The sequence below is a fragment of the Carassius auratus genome, chromosome 34 (assembly GCF_003368295.1).
Source record: "Carassius auratus strain Wakin chromosome 34, ASM336829v1, whole genome shotgun sequence".
Classification (NCBI taxonomy): domain Eukaryota; kingdom Metazoa; phylum Chordata; class Actinopteri; order Cypriniformes; family Cyprinidae; genus Carassius; species Carassius auratus.
This window is the reverse complement of record NC_039276.1, coordinates 1616160-1632382: the sequence shown is the minus strand read 5'-3', so window position 1 is coordinate 1632382 and position 16223 is coordinate 1616160. Positions and strand designations below refer to the sequence as shown.

The window sequence follows — 16223 nt, the reverse complement described above, 5'->3', positions numbered from 1 at the left end:
CAGTCATTAAACTAAGTGAGTTGAGGTGAAACAATAAAAACCAGTTGGCATTATAATGCATGTGCAGTTGTCAAGGTTAGAGTAGGTTTTCTTTAGACTGTGTGTGTGTGTGTGTGTGTTTGCATTTTCATTTTGTACACCTGCTTGCTTTTACTCATTTCACACTCTGTTTGGCCTCGGTGAATACAGCATTAATCTTTACAGAGCGATTGATAGATCTGTAACTTCACTGCTGTCACAGCTGCACACACACACACACACACACACACACACACACACACACACACACACAATTCAGCCACAGATGGCAACTGGGGAATTTTAAGATTCCGCTTCCAATTTATATTCTGCTTAAAGATTATAAAACTGTAATATCTCCGTTAATTATTATTTTATCAAAATATATTTGGTTGCATAATTTATTTTCATTTAATTGAATTATTATTATTTTTTAAGTATTTCTGTTTTTGTAGAAAAGTAAGCTTTCCTCTAAAATAATTTTGGTTGCAAAAACTTTTTTTTTTTAAATTAATTTAAAAAGTATTTATTGCTTTTATGTATGTTAAAAAGAAAGCTTTCCTCTAAAAATATTGGGTTGCAGAGTTTTTTATTTTATTTAAATTAAGTGAATTGAATTTTATTTTATTTTAAGTACCATTAAAGCTCTCCTCTTATTTATTTTCTTTTTTTTTACATTTAATTTAATTATTAAAAGTATTATCAAAGCCCTCTTCTGAAAATATATCTTGAACTACGCATTGTAATATGAACAACCTGTTGCCATATTGTTTTAACTCTTAAATTCAACATAATAGTTTTTGGTTTGCTTGAAATAGTTTTTGGTTTGTTTTGAAATAGTGCAGAACCAGTCTGAATGATTCAATCAGTAATGAATCATTAGATTGATTCAAATGGCACTCAGCATTGATTGATTGTAGATCCAGTGCTTCAGTAAAGACTGTCTGAGTATTGTAATATGCCATTCTGATTGATCGAATCTACAGTCCTCATTCACTCATTCATTCAGATATTTCCTAAACCCTCTCGATCCATCTGATTAGCTTGTTTGACTCCTGGCGTAATGATAGTCAATCATAGTTCTGCTGCTGGATTGCTGTTGGTTTTCGTGGAGCATCATTAGATGATGCATCATTAGATGAGGCTCTCGGAGGACAGGTACGGGACGCAGTGTCTCACAGTCTCCACTTGCTTTGCACACTTTGGATGTGTGCCGAATTTATGTAAATGAACCAGAGAGTGAGACACACTCAACGGGATGCTTACTGTTTTCTAAAACAGCATGATAGAGCACTTTTCCAAACATGCATGTAGTGAACTTTGTTTAATGTATTTTCTGAAGCAAATGTGTGTGTGTGTATGTGTGCAAAACACATTGCACATTGCAGCAGTTGGTTGAACCAGTTAAGCAGTTAATGAATCAATCTAAGTGATTCATGAACTAACTGAATCAATTGTTCTTTTTTTTTGTTGATTCTTTTTAATTCATTAGCTAAACCAGTTTCTAAATCATCCTCATTGATTCATTTCTGAATGAACTGTTCTTTTGAATTGATTACTTTCAAATAATCAACGCAGTTGACTAATCAACATAAGTTATTAAAATTTGCACAAGTTGTTATTTTCAGTTGTTTGAACCAAGTAACAAATCAAAAATCAAAAACAATTATTAATTAACAAATTTGTCTGATTTAATATTTTGTCCACTATATGCTGCTTATATTTGGAGTCACAAGCCATAGTGGTATTTGGTTTGTGAACGAATGATTCTTTTGACTCATTTCTTTTCAGTTGTTTGAACCAGGTAACAAATCAGCTCAAATGAGTCATTTGTAAACACGTTGTTCTGTTGAGCTGAATTGGTTGAACCAATTAACAGTTCCCTGGAAGTTTTTAAATTCCATCCGCACTGTATTTTAATCGTTGATCTATATATCTTGGTCCATTTTAATCTCATTTATTTTCCTTTTTGGAGGTTGACAGCATCCAGTTTGGAAAGTCATCATCCATGTTTGTGTTGTGGAGTAAATGGTTCTGTCAGTGGAGATGCTGCCGCTTTAGTCTTCAGTCTGTCTGGGATTCTCCACCTCAGTGAATAATCATTGCATTTAATTTCTGAGACTTCATTTGTGTCCAGGCAACCGATCCATTAACTGGACAGCTCATTAAGACCACACTGAACTCTCTGTCTCTCGCTCTCGTAGAAAACAAAGACCCCATTTCAACCGCTCAGAAAATCTCACCCGTGTCTATCCAGCAGAAATCTCAGATATGTTGCAGCATGTGCAAATGTTTTGTTTTGTTTTTTGCATGTGATTTTTTTATCTTACAGATGAGAACTTGAGTTTGTGTACAAAATGCATTTATCTAATGTAAAGTTTGGCAATATAGTCACACTTCATTGCTTCTGCTGTCATTTTTGTCTTTCAGCTCAAGCAAATTTGAAAAGAATGTTGCTGTGCAAGTTAGTTAAAATTAATTAAGCTGTCAGCATTAACAGGTACCAGTTTATTCCCTGAATAATAGCACATCTGGTTTGCATCTTCCCTTGAGACGGAAGTTTTTTACCGCCACAGTCGGGCTCTAATGCATGATAAGTCTGTTCAGCAGGTTAGTGCACGTGCTGTATAATGACTTAACATTTTCATCTGTCTTTGTGTGCTTGTGTGGAGTGTGTTTATAGCTTAAGAAACAGTTTTCGTGTCTCTGATTGAAGCTTCAGTTGTAGAAACAGTTCTGGAATTGGTAAGTTTGATTCAGTGAGTCAGTTCAAAACTGTCCATTTAAAACGAATCAATGATTGATTGCTGTTCGTTTATTACGATTATTTCTCTGAGCCATTTTAGATCATAAGACTGAATAATTTTAGGATAGCAAGATTTTTAATGTTTCTGAAAGAAGTCTTTTCTGCTCACCGAGGCTGCATTTATTTGATCAAAAATGCAGTAAAAATTTTAATATTGTAAAATATATTTTTTACAGTTCAAAATAACTGTTTTCTATGTAAATGTATTGTAAACTGTAATTTATTTCTGTGATGCTCCGCTGTATTTTCAGCATCATTACTCCAGTCTTCAGTGTCACATGATCTTCAGAAATCATTCTAATATATCAGTGTTAAAAAACCAATTCATATTTTTGTGGGATTCTTTGAGTAGAAAGTTTAGAGAACAACATTTATTTGAAATTGTCATTTTTGTTCAATTTAATGCATCCTAAAAGAAAATCCTAAGTCTTAGAGAAAAGCCCAAGTCTAATATTTAGCATCGGCTGTTGTAGAAACCCTGTAACCTCTCGTATGAGCAATAGTCAGTGATTCTCGCTTTTGCAAACAGTGCTAATGAGCTTAAACAGAGAATACACACACCAACTGGCGGCGCTGCATGAGTTTAATTAGACTCCAGAAAGCATAGCGCTCAAACTAATTAAGCCGATTTGCTATTTAATATGGAAAATGAAAAATAAAGTCTTTTACAGGATGAGCACACTGCAGCTGGACGTGCTGTCAGATAACGGCATGCTCTGTCGTGTCTGCTCTTGAAGGAGGTCGTTTGACTCACTTCAATTGCCATCTCAATACCAGTTAGCCTCCAAATATAACGGACATAAATCTATAAGTGTATTTTCACACAGCAGGGCACGTCTGCAGAACGCCAAGTGTGCTTACCTTCTGCAAAACAAGCACTGAAGCAGCAGACATGATAACAGTGTCTAAAACAGTGCTTATAGAAACTAGGAATATTTTGTGCAGATCTTTCCACACATGGCGGATGATAGTTTCTTTAAAAATCAGTATCTAAACACATTCAGGAATGGGAAAAGAAACATCTAACATTTCTCCTGTCATGCTTTTTTTTCAGTACTTCTTTAAAGCTGAAGCTCTGAGTAGAAGAAATCAAGTCACATTTAATTATATAGTATGACGCTATGAAATATGTAAAAAAAAAAAATACTGTATCTATATTGTGGCAACAAATTAAGATGTTTCCTTCGTTTTTGTAAATGGTGGCCAAATTGTAGCCTACTCATATGTGACCCTGGACCACAAAACCAGTCTTAAGTGTCAATTATTCTGAATAAATCATTTTTCCATTGATGTATGGTTTGTTAGGATCCGACAATATTTGGCCGAGATACAACTGTTTGAAAATTTGGAATTTTGGAATCTAAGGGTGCAAAAAAATCGAAATATTGAGAAAATCATCTTTAAAGTTGTCCAAATGAAGCTCTTAGCAATGCATATTACTAATCAACAATTATTATTTTATATATTTACAGTAGGACATTTACAAAATATCTTCATGGAACATGATCTTTACTTTATCTTAATGATTTTTGGCATAAAAGAAAACTCATACAGTGTAATTTTTTACTTTTGCTACAAATATATTAAAAACATACCTGTGCAACTGAAGACTGATTTTTTTGTGCTTCATTGTCACATTTGTTTCCTGTTTTTAGTATATTGTTGCCTTGTATCAATTCATTCCCTTGCTTTAGTAAATAATGGGTTAGTGCTAATTAGTTCCCTCATTTTAATTAACTGAAAAAGAGATGTTTTTTCAACACTGGCCAAGACAGTTTTCAGGAATCAATAATTACTCCCAAATTCCTCACATAACCACATGAATCGTTAGGGAATGACCAGTGGCTTTTAACCATATCTTTCTCAAATAACTTCAGTCTTGTCTTCATTTAATTGTAGGAAAATAACATCAATAAATGTGGTTTTACAGGGAGCCAAGAAAAGTACAGTAGACCGATACTGTACATATTTAAATATCGTCCGACAGAGACGTGGGTGAAAAGATGCTCCTAGACAACGAGGGTCTCTGATACAGCATTTCATTTACACAGAACCAAAGACTGAATCTCAAATGTACTTTATCAGTATAGTTTTCCTAGTGACTCCACCTGTCAAAGCAGCAGTGTGTATCTGATGTCTGATGTACATCTGCATGCATGTGTGTGTGTGTGTGTGTGTGTGTGTGTGAGCTCCAGTGCAAATGGCTGATGCGCAGACAATCATTCCTCAGTGGCAGAGCTAAACCTTGTTGAGAGAGAAACCTAATCAGTTCAGGTTTAGGAGCAGACTGGACAGATTTTGTTTTATTCCCCTGCGTTCGCCGAGTAATCTGCTGTCTGTTTACTTAAATAAAGGACCCCACCGATGAATATGCAAAACTCAGATGATGTCATGGCTTGAATATTCATGAGGTCAGATGAGTGGGCCTTTTGAAGCGGGTGATGTTAGCTAACACTCTTGATTCATGTTGAGATGCTCCTTCACTGCACCGTTGGGATGACGCTAATCGATCTTACAAACACACAGCCAGACCCCCAGGACTCAGAGTTGTGAAACGCCATCATTCATGAGTGCTGTTGACAAACGGATAACACATGGGTGAAGGTTTTGGCTGCTTAGAACTGGCTTTAGTTCAGTTATAGGAACTGGCTGACTGTAAATGTGCAAAACAACTTTATAGACATTTGACAGCAATCGGTTCTGCAACACAAACGTTTAAAAACCTTCTCCAAATTGCAGCCAATGTGCCCTTTTATAAGAGAAGACGTTGACGGACGTATGTTGTCCCTGTCAATCTAAATATCTTTTAGACCACAGAGACCCCCGACAAAGCCTGGTTTCTCCCAATGATGGAGTTTTGTCAGTCTCTCCACACTAGCAGTTCCAGATTTCTCACTACCTTGATGTCAAACTCAGGGAAAGTCCTGTCCATTTGTGACGCTCTCTGCCCTGTTAGCATATAAATATCCCTAAAAGTGAGAAGCTGCGGTCCGTCATTACTGTTCTCTTGCTGTAGCTGATGGAGGTACAATGTCAACGCCAAAGAGCCATTCAAAATGTCATGTGTTGGGATGCACCAATGAACATAGGAGTCTCCATAAACCGCTGAGGACACAGTGGTTACATTTCATTTTCGAAGTAAATGTTGTGGAACAAAAACAGAAAAGTCCTATACGTTTGTGCTTACATTTTATGCCGGTCTCGACTGCCTCACAAACGAGGGTCAGTTCAGCACTGGAGTTATGCAAAGATTGCTTCTTAAAGAGGGATCGATAGCAGCGCGCCGTGCGCAAACGTCCAGACTCCAGACAAAGTAAGCATCACGCATCATATTTTGTTTTCTAAAAAAGCTTTGGCTCTCTGTAAGGCTAATGATGTTAAAGCTACCATTGTCTCGGCCTGTTTTCACTAATGCTGGCTTCACATGCTATCAGAATGATCATGAATAGGAATGTGGTAGTTAAAATAAAAATCTGTCATCGCTGTTGGTGTAATGTCTGGGTAGCCAGAATGCGCATCCATCAACAGAAACACATATTAGCTGAACCCAGTTTGTTTTACGTGTTATTTGACAAACGTGGCGATCTGAACAGTTCGATATATTTCAGCCGACCATCCCACACCTATTAGGGTTACTTGTAAACAAAGATGCTATAAGGTTACAAAAATTGCATCAATTATCTTAATCAATCCGAGTCCGAGTCTAAGGATGATACTGATGCAGTTGCTCAACCGGAAACTCCATTGTATCTTTATTAATTTGTAGTCATTTTTAATTTGACTTTTTTTAAAGCAATTTTCTTGTTTTATTTCTGAACGTTTGACATGTTAAATAAAGTGAAAGTGAGAAGGTTTAAGACAAGTTTCTACAACACATGCTTTCATATTTCATACATCTCTTCTGCAAAGATATTTAACAAGTGATTTTGTGTTATATTTACACCATGTTGACACCTTAATGTGTGGTGAACCTGGAATAGAACTTTCTTTAACTAGATTGTTAACTAGAAAGTTGACTATTTAAATGTAAAAAATGAAATAAAATGAATCGAAACTTTGAAAAGGTCAGATATTCTGACTATTTTATTTTTTGCCTAACCCTAGTCTGTAGTATTGCGTGTGACACAGTGAGGTTGTTTAAAGCTGAAAGTGATTGGGAAATACAGCAGTTCACTGATATCAGAAAGGGGAGCAGCTGATTTACTCGTTCACTCACTCACTCGCTCGCTCTGCTTCTCCCTCCGTCACCCGTCTCCCTCCTGCCCAAACTCTCCTTCAGCTCTGATTTATTAGCTTTCTATCATTTTCTCTGGGAGGATCATAGATTATTTCTCTGACGAACTGCAGTCAGCCTCTGTGTAGGAGAGGAGAGATAGAGACCTCTTTATCCTCCTCCGTTTTATCTCTCTACTTTTTTCCGTCCACTCTTTCATTGGGATTGCAGAGTGCAGCGCTGCGGTTGTGATTTTTCGCTGATTCTTTGTGGATGTGTTCAGCGATGCGGTGAAGCCAGAGAGAGAGACTCGGTCCGTGGTGCCGTTCACCAGTTGAATGCGAATGAAAGCGCGGTGGATGAACATGGAGGTGCCCTGAAGAGAGAGAGAGGAAAGCAAAGATTTGCTTTGCCTGAAGAACGCGTCAGTCTGTGAGTATCAAGAGCTTCGGTGCGACTGGGAAAAGAAGTTTCAGAGCAAACAGGTTGCTGGTGCATTAGTTTCAGTAGTGATGCATGGATGCACATTAGAGGCAGTTCGCTGAAATGACATGTTTCTGACACACAGCTTGAAAAAAGTGAAATATCGCAGGATTTGGTTTTGGCATTTTTTCGAGTTTTTCACTTCTCTTTGATTTAAATGGTTTGTATTACTTTTGAAATGTCTCTAATTGTTTGTCTGTGTGTGTGTTTGCTCAGTGACCTGGTTCTGTTCCCCATTCATTCTTTACTGTGGTAATCACGTTGGCTGTTGGTAGTTTGCATTCGGGATGATGTCATCGTTCTTTCGCCACAGTTCCACGTTTCGTTCAGAGACCTTTAACCCAGATCTGAATCTGAAGAGAACTGCTTTTGGCATCTGTTTTCCATTCATCCTCTTTATATGGCATCAATATGTCTTATTTTTCCCTCTAACATCAGACAGAGGGAAACCCGTTTGAAAACAGTTATTATTGCAATTAAGTTTGGTGTCGCTAGTGGACACTTACAGTCTTGTTCAAAATAATAGCAGTACAATGTGACTAACCAGAATAATCAAGGTTTTTAGTATATTTTTTATTGCTACGTGGCAAACAAGTTACCAGTAGGTTCAGTAGATTGTCAGAAAACAAATGAGACCCAGCATTCATGATATGCACGCTCTTAAGGCTGTGCAATTGGGCAATTAGTTGAAAGGGGTGTGTTCAAAAAAATAGCAGTGTCTACCTTTGACTGTACAAACTCAAAACTATTTTGTACAAACATTTTTTTTTCTGGGATTTAGCAATCCTGTGAATCACTAAACTAATATTTAGTTGTATGACCACAGTTTTTTAAAACTGCTTGACATCTGTGTGGCATGGAGTCAACCAACTTGTGGCACCTCTCAGCTGTTATTCCACTCCATGATTCTTTAACAACATTCCACAATTCATTCACATTTCTTGGTTTTGCTTCAGAAACAGCATTTTTGATATCACCCCACAAGTTCTCAATTGGATTAAGGTCTGGAGATTGGGCTGGCCACTCCATAACATTAATTTTGTTGGTTTGGAACCAAGACTTTGCCCGTTTACTAGTGTGTTTTGGGTCATTGTCTTGTTGAAACAACCATTTCAAGGGCATGTCCTCTTCAGCATAGGGCAACATGACCTCTTCAAGTATTTTAACATATGCAAACTGATCCATGATCCCTGGTATGCGATAAATAGGCCCAACACCATAGTAGGAGAAACATGCCCATATCATGATGCTTGCACCTCCATGCTTCACTGTCTTCACTGTGTACTGTGGCTTGAATTCAGAGTTTGGGGGTCGTCTCACAAACTGCCTGTGGCCCTTGGACCCCAAAAGAACAATTTTACTCTCATCAGTCCACAAAATGTTCCTCCATTTCTCTTTAGGCCAGTTGATGTGTTCTTTGGCAAATTGTAACCTCTTCTGCACATGCCTTTTTTATAACAGAGGGACTTTGCGGGGGATTCTTGAAAATAGATTAGCTTCACACAGACGTCTTCTAACTGTCACAGTACTTACAGGTAACTCCAGACTGTCTTTGATCATCCTGGAGGTGATCATTGGCTGAGCCTTTGCCATTCTGGTTATTCTTCTATCCATTTTGATGGTTGTCTTCCGTTTTCTTCCACGTCTCTCTGGTTTTGCTCTCCATTTTAAGGCATTGGAGATCATTTTAGCTGAACAGCCTATCATTTTTTGCACCTCTTTATAGGTTTTCCCCTCTCTAATCAACTTTTTAATCAAAGTACGCTGTTCTTCTGAACAATGTCTTGAACGACCCATTTTCCTCAGCTTTCAAATGCATGTTCAACAAGTGTTGGCTTCATCCTTAAATAGGGGCCACCTGATTCACACCCGTTTCTTCACAAAATTGATGACCTCAGTGATTGAATGCCACACTGCTATTTTTTTGAACACACCCCTTTCAACTAATTCAACTAATTGCCCAATTGCACAGCCTTAAGAGCGTGCATATCATGAATGCTGGGTCTCATTTGTTTTCTGAGAATCTACTGAACCTACTGGTAACTTGTTTGCCACGTAGCAATAAAAAAATATACGAAAAACCTTGATTATTCTGGTTAGTCACATTGTACTGCTATTATTTTGAACAAGACTGTATAAATGGCAGAGCCGTTGATTTCACTACTTAACTAAAACTAAAAAAAATAGTTTTCAAATCTCAGTTACCAAGTAAATAAATAAATGTTTGGCCTTTGAAATAATGCTTAAAATCTTTTTTTATTAGAAATAGAAATATTACTTTGGAAACTAACTGAAATAGCTTATGTCGAGGTACTAAAATTACTAAAACTGATATCAAATTTAAAAAAATCAAATAAAAATTAAGCTAAATATAGATTTTTTTTTTTTTTTTAAGAAATTAAGCAATTATTACAGTTCAGTTTTTCCACTAGTGGTCACTTTTAAAAAGCAGGGCTCATGATTTTACTACTTGTTATTGTTAACTAGAACTAATAAAAAGTTTTCAAATCTCAATCATTTAAAGAATCTTTTTATAATCTTTTTATATTATAACAGATAAAAATGACATATATACCAAATTTAAAAAAAGGGCTTTGGCAACTAACTAAAATAGTTTAAGTAATAAAATTACTAAAATTGAAAAAATAAATAAAAAAGAAGTATTAAAAAAGCATGCAAATAATCGCTGAAACTTAATTAAAATAAAAGCATAAAATAAAAATATATGTATAATGGTGTGTGTGTGTGTGTATATATATATATATATATATATATATATATATATATATATATATATATATATATATATATATATATATATATATATATATATATATATATATATATACATATATATACATATACAGTAGATAATAAAAAAGACTAAGATAGCACTACTGAACGCTTGATCTTGATCTTATTGTTATGCATTGATTCTACCCATAATGCAAAGCTCCTGTTTTTCTCTGTTTCGTGCAGCGACGAGCTCCACTAAGCTGGAGGATCTGAGCTATCTTGATGACCAGAGAAACACCCCCCTGCGTACGTCCATCCGCCTGCCCTGGCACAACACCGGGGGCAGAGCTCCTCACGACAAAGGTACATCCTCAATCCCATCATGCAGTTGTGTCTATGTGCTTAGTTTTGCTCTTTAATGATGCAGGAACCTCATGAAACATCCCAACCCCCTAAAAAGCATAAAGAAAATATTCATTTAAATATTAAATATTTTTTGTTAGTCTGGTATAATTTGCATGATATTTTCACCTCAAATTCTTGCGAAAAAAAAAAAGTTTAAATTGAGCTTAATTTTCTTTATGTAAAAAATCATCATCTTCTTAAATCATCTTTAGATTTTCTTTAAGGGTATTAAACATGTAGGTGTGTGTTTAAATGTTGTCCTCTCTGTTTATCTGTCTCTTTCTCTAATATAAATGCTGCAGGGTCGAGCTGATGTGTGTGTGTGTGTGTGTGTGTGTGTGTCAGTGTTGAGCTGTTTTTCTGATCTTGTTCTGATAAATAATGAGGAACATCAGAGGTTTGATTCAATCACAGCCAGTGGCAGCAGAGATTGATCAGCTCATTTCTGCAGCCCATGTCTCAGGAGTCTGAGGGTAGAGAGTCAGTTTAATCTGAAATGCAGTACTGACATGTTTATTTGTGTACACATAGTTAATATCACTCTTTGTACTGTACATGTCAGTATTTTATTGAAGTCATATTTAAGCATGATCAGCAGCAGAACTATTAAATATTATATCTTATTTCTAAAAAAAAAAATCCAGAGAAGATTTAAAATGCTCTTCAATATTTTATATGACGTTTATGCAAAATTCAATTAATATTTTTTCTCTTTGTCCTTTGTGAGATTAACCCAAAAAAGCTACTTTTCAAGCACAATATATTTATTTTATGTTATAGATTTAATATGATAAAAATATTTAAATCCAAATAACACAGCCGTGTTTATTTATATTCACAGCTCCTAAAAGTGATGAAAGTCTGTGATTTAATGTCACAGCACTATATTCCAGCATCCAATTATGACTTTTTGAATTATTCACACATATTTTGTCCCGTGCACAATAAAAACTCACTCTGGGGTGATGCTGAAGGTGTTTAAAGCATACTTTACAATCTTTTATCACAATTTCTGAAGTAAAATAGCTTTATTGTTAAGTATTACTTTATTCCTATAAATCTAAGCTTAAACTCTAAACAAGTTCTGTTTGATTTGTTTGCATGTGTGTTTTTTGTCTTTTGCAGCCCGCTTTGCTCCGTACAAGCCCACTGACATCATGCTCAAGCCGCTGCTGTTTGAGGTTCCCAGCATCACCACTGACTCTGTGTTCGTGGGCCGTGATTGGCTGTTCCAGCAGCTGGAGGATGACCTGAGGCCCAGCGAATCGGGCGAGAGCCTAGGGTCCATCATTGTAGGCAATGTTGGCTTCGGCAAAACGGCCATCATCTCCCGCCTGGTGGCCCTCAGTTGCCATGGCGGCCGCATGCGACAGATCGCATCCAACAGCCCGAGCGCATCTCCCAAAAGTGAGTTTGGTACACTGTTTCTCAACACGTGACTGAATCTGGAATGAGAGGCATGAGACACAATGAGAGCGAAGGCTTGTGTAAAATGTTCATCAAATCATTCTATGTTAATTGTTGCATCGAAGATTTGTTAAAAAAGAATGGTTTTATGAACAATTTTCCAGTTTTCTTATGCATTCACTAAATTCAAAAAATGAGAGTCAAAAGTTTGTAGTCGGTAAGAGTTATTAATGCATTCTTTTGCTCACCAAGGCTGCATTTATTTGATCATAAATACTGTAAATATACATAAAAACTGTAATGTTAAATATTTTTACAATTTTTAATAACCGCTTTCGAATTGAATATCTGTTAAACTGTAATTTATTTCGGTGATGCACAGCTGTATTTTCAGCATCATTCCTCCTGTCTTCAGTGTCACATGATCTTCAGAAATCATTCTGATATACTGATTTACTGCTCAAGAAACATTTATCAATGTTGAAAACATTTGTGTGCTTCATTTTTTTGCAAAAACATTGTTTTGTGATCATTTCTTATGAACAGAAATATCAACTGAACAGCATTTATTTGTAATAGAAATCTATTGTAACATTACATATATATTCTCTGTCACGCTTGATCAATTTAAAATGTCCTTGCTGAATAGAATCATTTTATATATATATAAAAAAATCGGACTCCAAAGTTCTGAAATAAATAAATAAAAAAACAAATAAAAATCTTTAGTTCATATTAGATTTTTGTATCTAATTAACATTTGTGCATTTAATTTTTAAATGCAAGAAACATTAAATTGCATGTTTAAATATTGACATGCATGCATAATTGAGAGGAAAAGGGCTTTGATGCTTGTATATTCAAAGATAGTCTCAGTAGAATCCCAGCAGCTGGTGATATTTGTGTTCATGTGGATATGTCCAGATGGGGAGCTGAGTTCAGATCTGCCTCTGAGTCAGCCGCCTCAGCCGACCCCTTCACCCAGCACCACCAACACCCTGCGATCCAGCAGCTGTCCCGACACACCTGAGCTACAGCGGCGCCGCGAGGAGGCCGTCACACGCCTGGCTGCCAAGGTACATGCACACACTTCTCATGATGCTCAGCCTCAGGCCATCCAAGATGTAGATGAGTTTGTTTCTTCATCAGATTTAGGGAAATGTAGCACTGCATCATAGTGCTGCAACGTCGCGTCGACGTCATCGATGATGTCGACTACAAAAATACACGTCGATGCGTCACACTTAAGGATGGGCGATACCAATTTTTTTCCATGCGATACGATACCGATATTTTTAACGATACAATTTTATACAATATACAATATACAATTTTAACGATACCGATACCGGTATCGATACTGCTTAGAATTTTAAAAGTGTATGTGATTTTTCAAAATTATATATATATATATATATATATTGACAGGCCTGATTTTTACCTAAATGTTTTATAATTTATTTTAATATATATTTAATATTCTCCTCAAATGCTGTTGAGCTTCAAATTAGTGTTTGAGCCCATGTGAGCCCTTTACCCAGGCATAGATGTCCATCCATCAATTATGAACATTCAGCCGCAAACATGAGGTGCGAGCGGTTGCGAGCGCAGATGGGAGAATGGTGCAGGATTTCTTTTTTTTTTTGAGCAACTGGGATGGTGCCCCCTCTGGGATTTGGTGCCCTATGCAGACTGTGTATTCTGCATATAGGGAGCGGCGGTACTGCAGTTAACTTTCACGCAAGTCGCGACCGTGCATGCCGTGTTGTGATGGTGAATGGCACATTGCACTGCGTGCAGCCGCAGACCAATCGGTGTTAACGTCATACCACCACGTCCGCGAGACCTTTTCTTTTTATATCATACACACACCATCCCGATTGGCCTGCACACACTGCTTAGAACATTTAGTTATAAAGAAATTCTAAATATAATTGAGTATCGATACTTTGCAGAAAATATCGATACCAAAATAGAAGCTTCTGAGTATCGTTATATCGATACTGCAGCATCGATGTGCACATCCACACTGTTTGTTTACATCTTGCGTAACGGCATACTGGGAATGGAGAAAGTTGCATTCTATCACAAAAACAGAGACCACTGTTATCAAAAGTATGTGAATACTTTAAACAGAGGACAAATAAAATGGCCCTTTGTTCCCTTTGCAAAACCGACATGGTGTACCACGGCAGCACAACTGCGATGCGCGAGCACCTCAGAGGAACACATCTTGGCGCTCTCCGGTGTTACAGTTTAACTGGTTACCGTGTCATCTGGTGACCAACTTCCTGGTTCAGGTCTTGATGATCGGACACATTCCAGCATTGATTGTTGATTAGTAGATAAACTGTGTGGACACCTGTGCCTTATGTAAGATGCATATGTTGATTATTTCTTTGATTACCTGGGTGGGTTTTTCATAGTTTGCCTTTTTTCTACATACAGTATATTTTTCTATATACAGTTAATTTAAAAACTAATTTTAACATCAATGAATATTGATGCGTTTAAAATTATTGGGCTTCCTTTGTGACCGAAGATGGAATAAAAGTCAACTGAATGTTTTTAAGAGCATCTCAAAGAAAACCAGGTGCTTCAATCCGTCTACTAAATTTTTGCATCAATGTTTTGCACGCAACGTATTTTTTTAATGAGAATACTAAATGTGAGTGGCCTTCTAGAATGCTTTTTCACATCGTCACATTTATTTATATAGTGCTTTCACAATAACATTGTATCATTTAAGTTTATAAAGTTAATATTTAAAATATATTAATTTGTTATAGTTGGATTTATCAGACTATAGCTGGACAATAATATTCCTCAACAAGTGGACTAAAACAGAGACAGTGTATCCAATTTCTTTATTTGATCTCTAAATTTTAAGGACCAGATCTCTCTATTAACCAGCATGCATGTTACTAGCATATTGTCTGTTTATTAGACCAAAGTTTCTCCGTGCGCATTGCAAAGACCAGACTAACTGGTAATTAAATATTGTTTTTTGCTTTCAGATAGATTTGGGGATTTGTTTCTTTGCAGACGGCCTCAGACAGACATGCAGCTTGTTTTGGCGTAGACTGACTCGTGTTCATGTGTCTTGTATGAAGAGCACACAAGGCTGCTAATGGACTGAGATGAATATGTGGTGATGTCACAGTTTTAATGGAGGACCCATGCTGCAGTCTTATGATCTATTTCCCCTCAGACTGACATGTTTATGGTGGAGGATGCAGAATCAGTCAGGTGTTGCTTTGTGTCTGTGTTTCAGGTCTCATTTACAGCTTGTTATCACAGACTTCTGGCACAGATTTGTGCAAACAGCAACACAAGTGTTGAGATCTGCACACCAGCATTGAGCACTGATTAATATTGATAGATTTTCAAGTCTCTTCTGCTCACCAAGGCTGCATTTATTTGATCAAAAATACAGTAAAATCAATAGTATTGTGAAAAATTATTACAATTTAAAACAACACGTTTTCTGTTTGAATATATTATAAAATGTAATTTATTCCTATGATGCAAAGCTGTATTTTCAGCATCATTACTCCAGTCTTCAGTGTCACACTATCTTCAGAAATCAGAATAATATGCTAATGTTTTGTGCTGCTTAATATTTTTGTGGAAACGATGACGCTTTTATTTTATTCAGGATTCTTGATAAATATAAAGTTCAAAAGAACAGTATTTATTTGAAATATAAATATTTTGTAATATATTATAAAGTTATATAGTATTTACGCTTATTTTTGTCCAATTTAATGCATCCTTGATGATTAAAAGTATAATTTTTTTTCAAAAACTCAAACTTTTCAGTGATAGTGTATATAAAACTTTATTTGAAATTAACTTGTGGAAGACACTTGATTTCCCATAATGCATTACCTGTGTTGAATTTCAGTGCTGTAATTCCTCTTCCCATCATTACAGTTCAAATATGTATTTTTTTTTTGGCAAATTCAGTTCAAATTAACACTGATGAATTCAAAGGAAGCCAATTCATCAGTCCCCATCAGACAGATCCGAGCAGATTTATTTGCGTCCCTCGTCTGTTGATCATGTGGGGAAGGTCATCTTATTCCGTTGATTGAAAAGAATCACTAATATGGAAAAATATCATAACTGTGAAGCAGATCCTGCAGTGTGAAT

The 16223-nt window shown here is 36.2% G+C and overlaps 1 protein-coding gene across 2 annotated transcripts in view; it reads left to right on the top strand.

Annotated features, from left to right (window-relative positions):
• Positions 1–16223, top strand: part of LOC113052916 (protein TANC1-like) — a 139064-nt gene that overhangs the window by 77543 nt on the left and 45298 nt on the right. For both annotated transcript variants that reach the window (XM_026217394.1, XM_026217395.1), the window contains exons 8-10: positions 10500–10619; positions 11787–12068; positions 12993–13144. In XM_026217394.1, coding sequence (XP_026073179.1) covers positions 10500–10619; positions 11787–12068; positions 12993–13144 — 554 coding nt within the window. The remainder of the gene's footprint in view (positions 1–10499; positions 10620–11786; positions 12069–12992; positions 13145–16223) is intronic.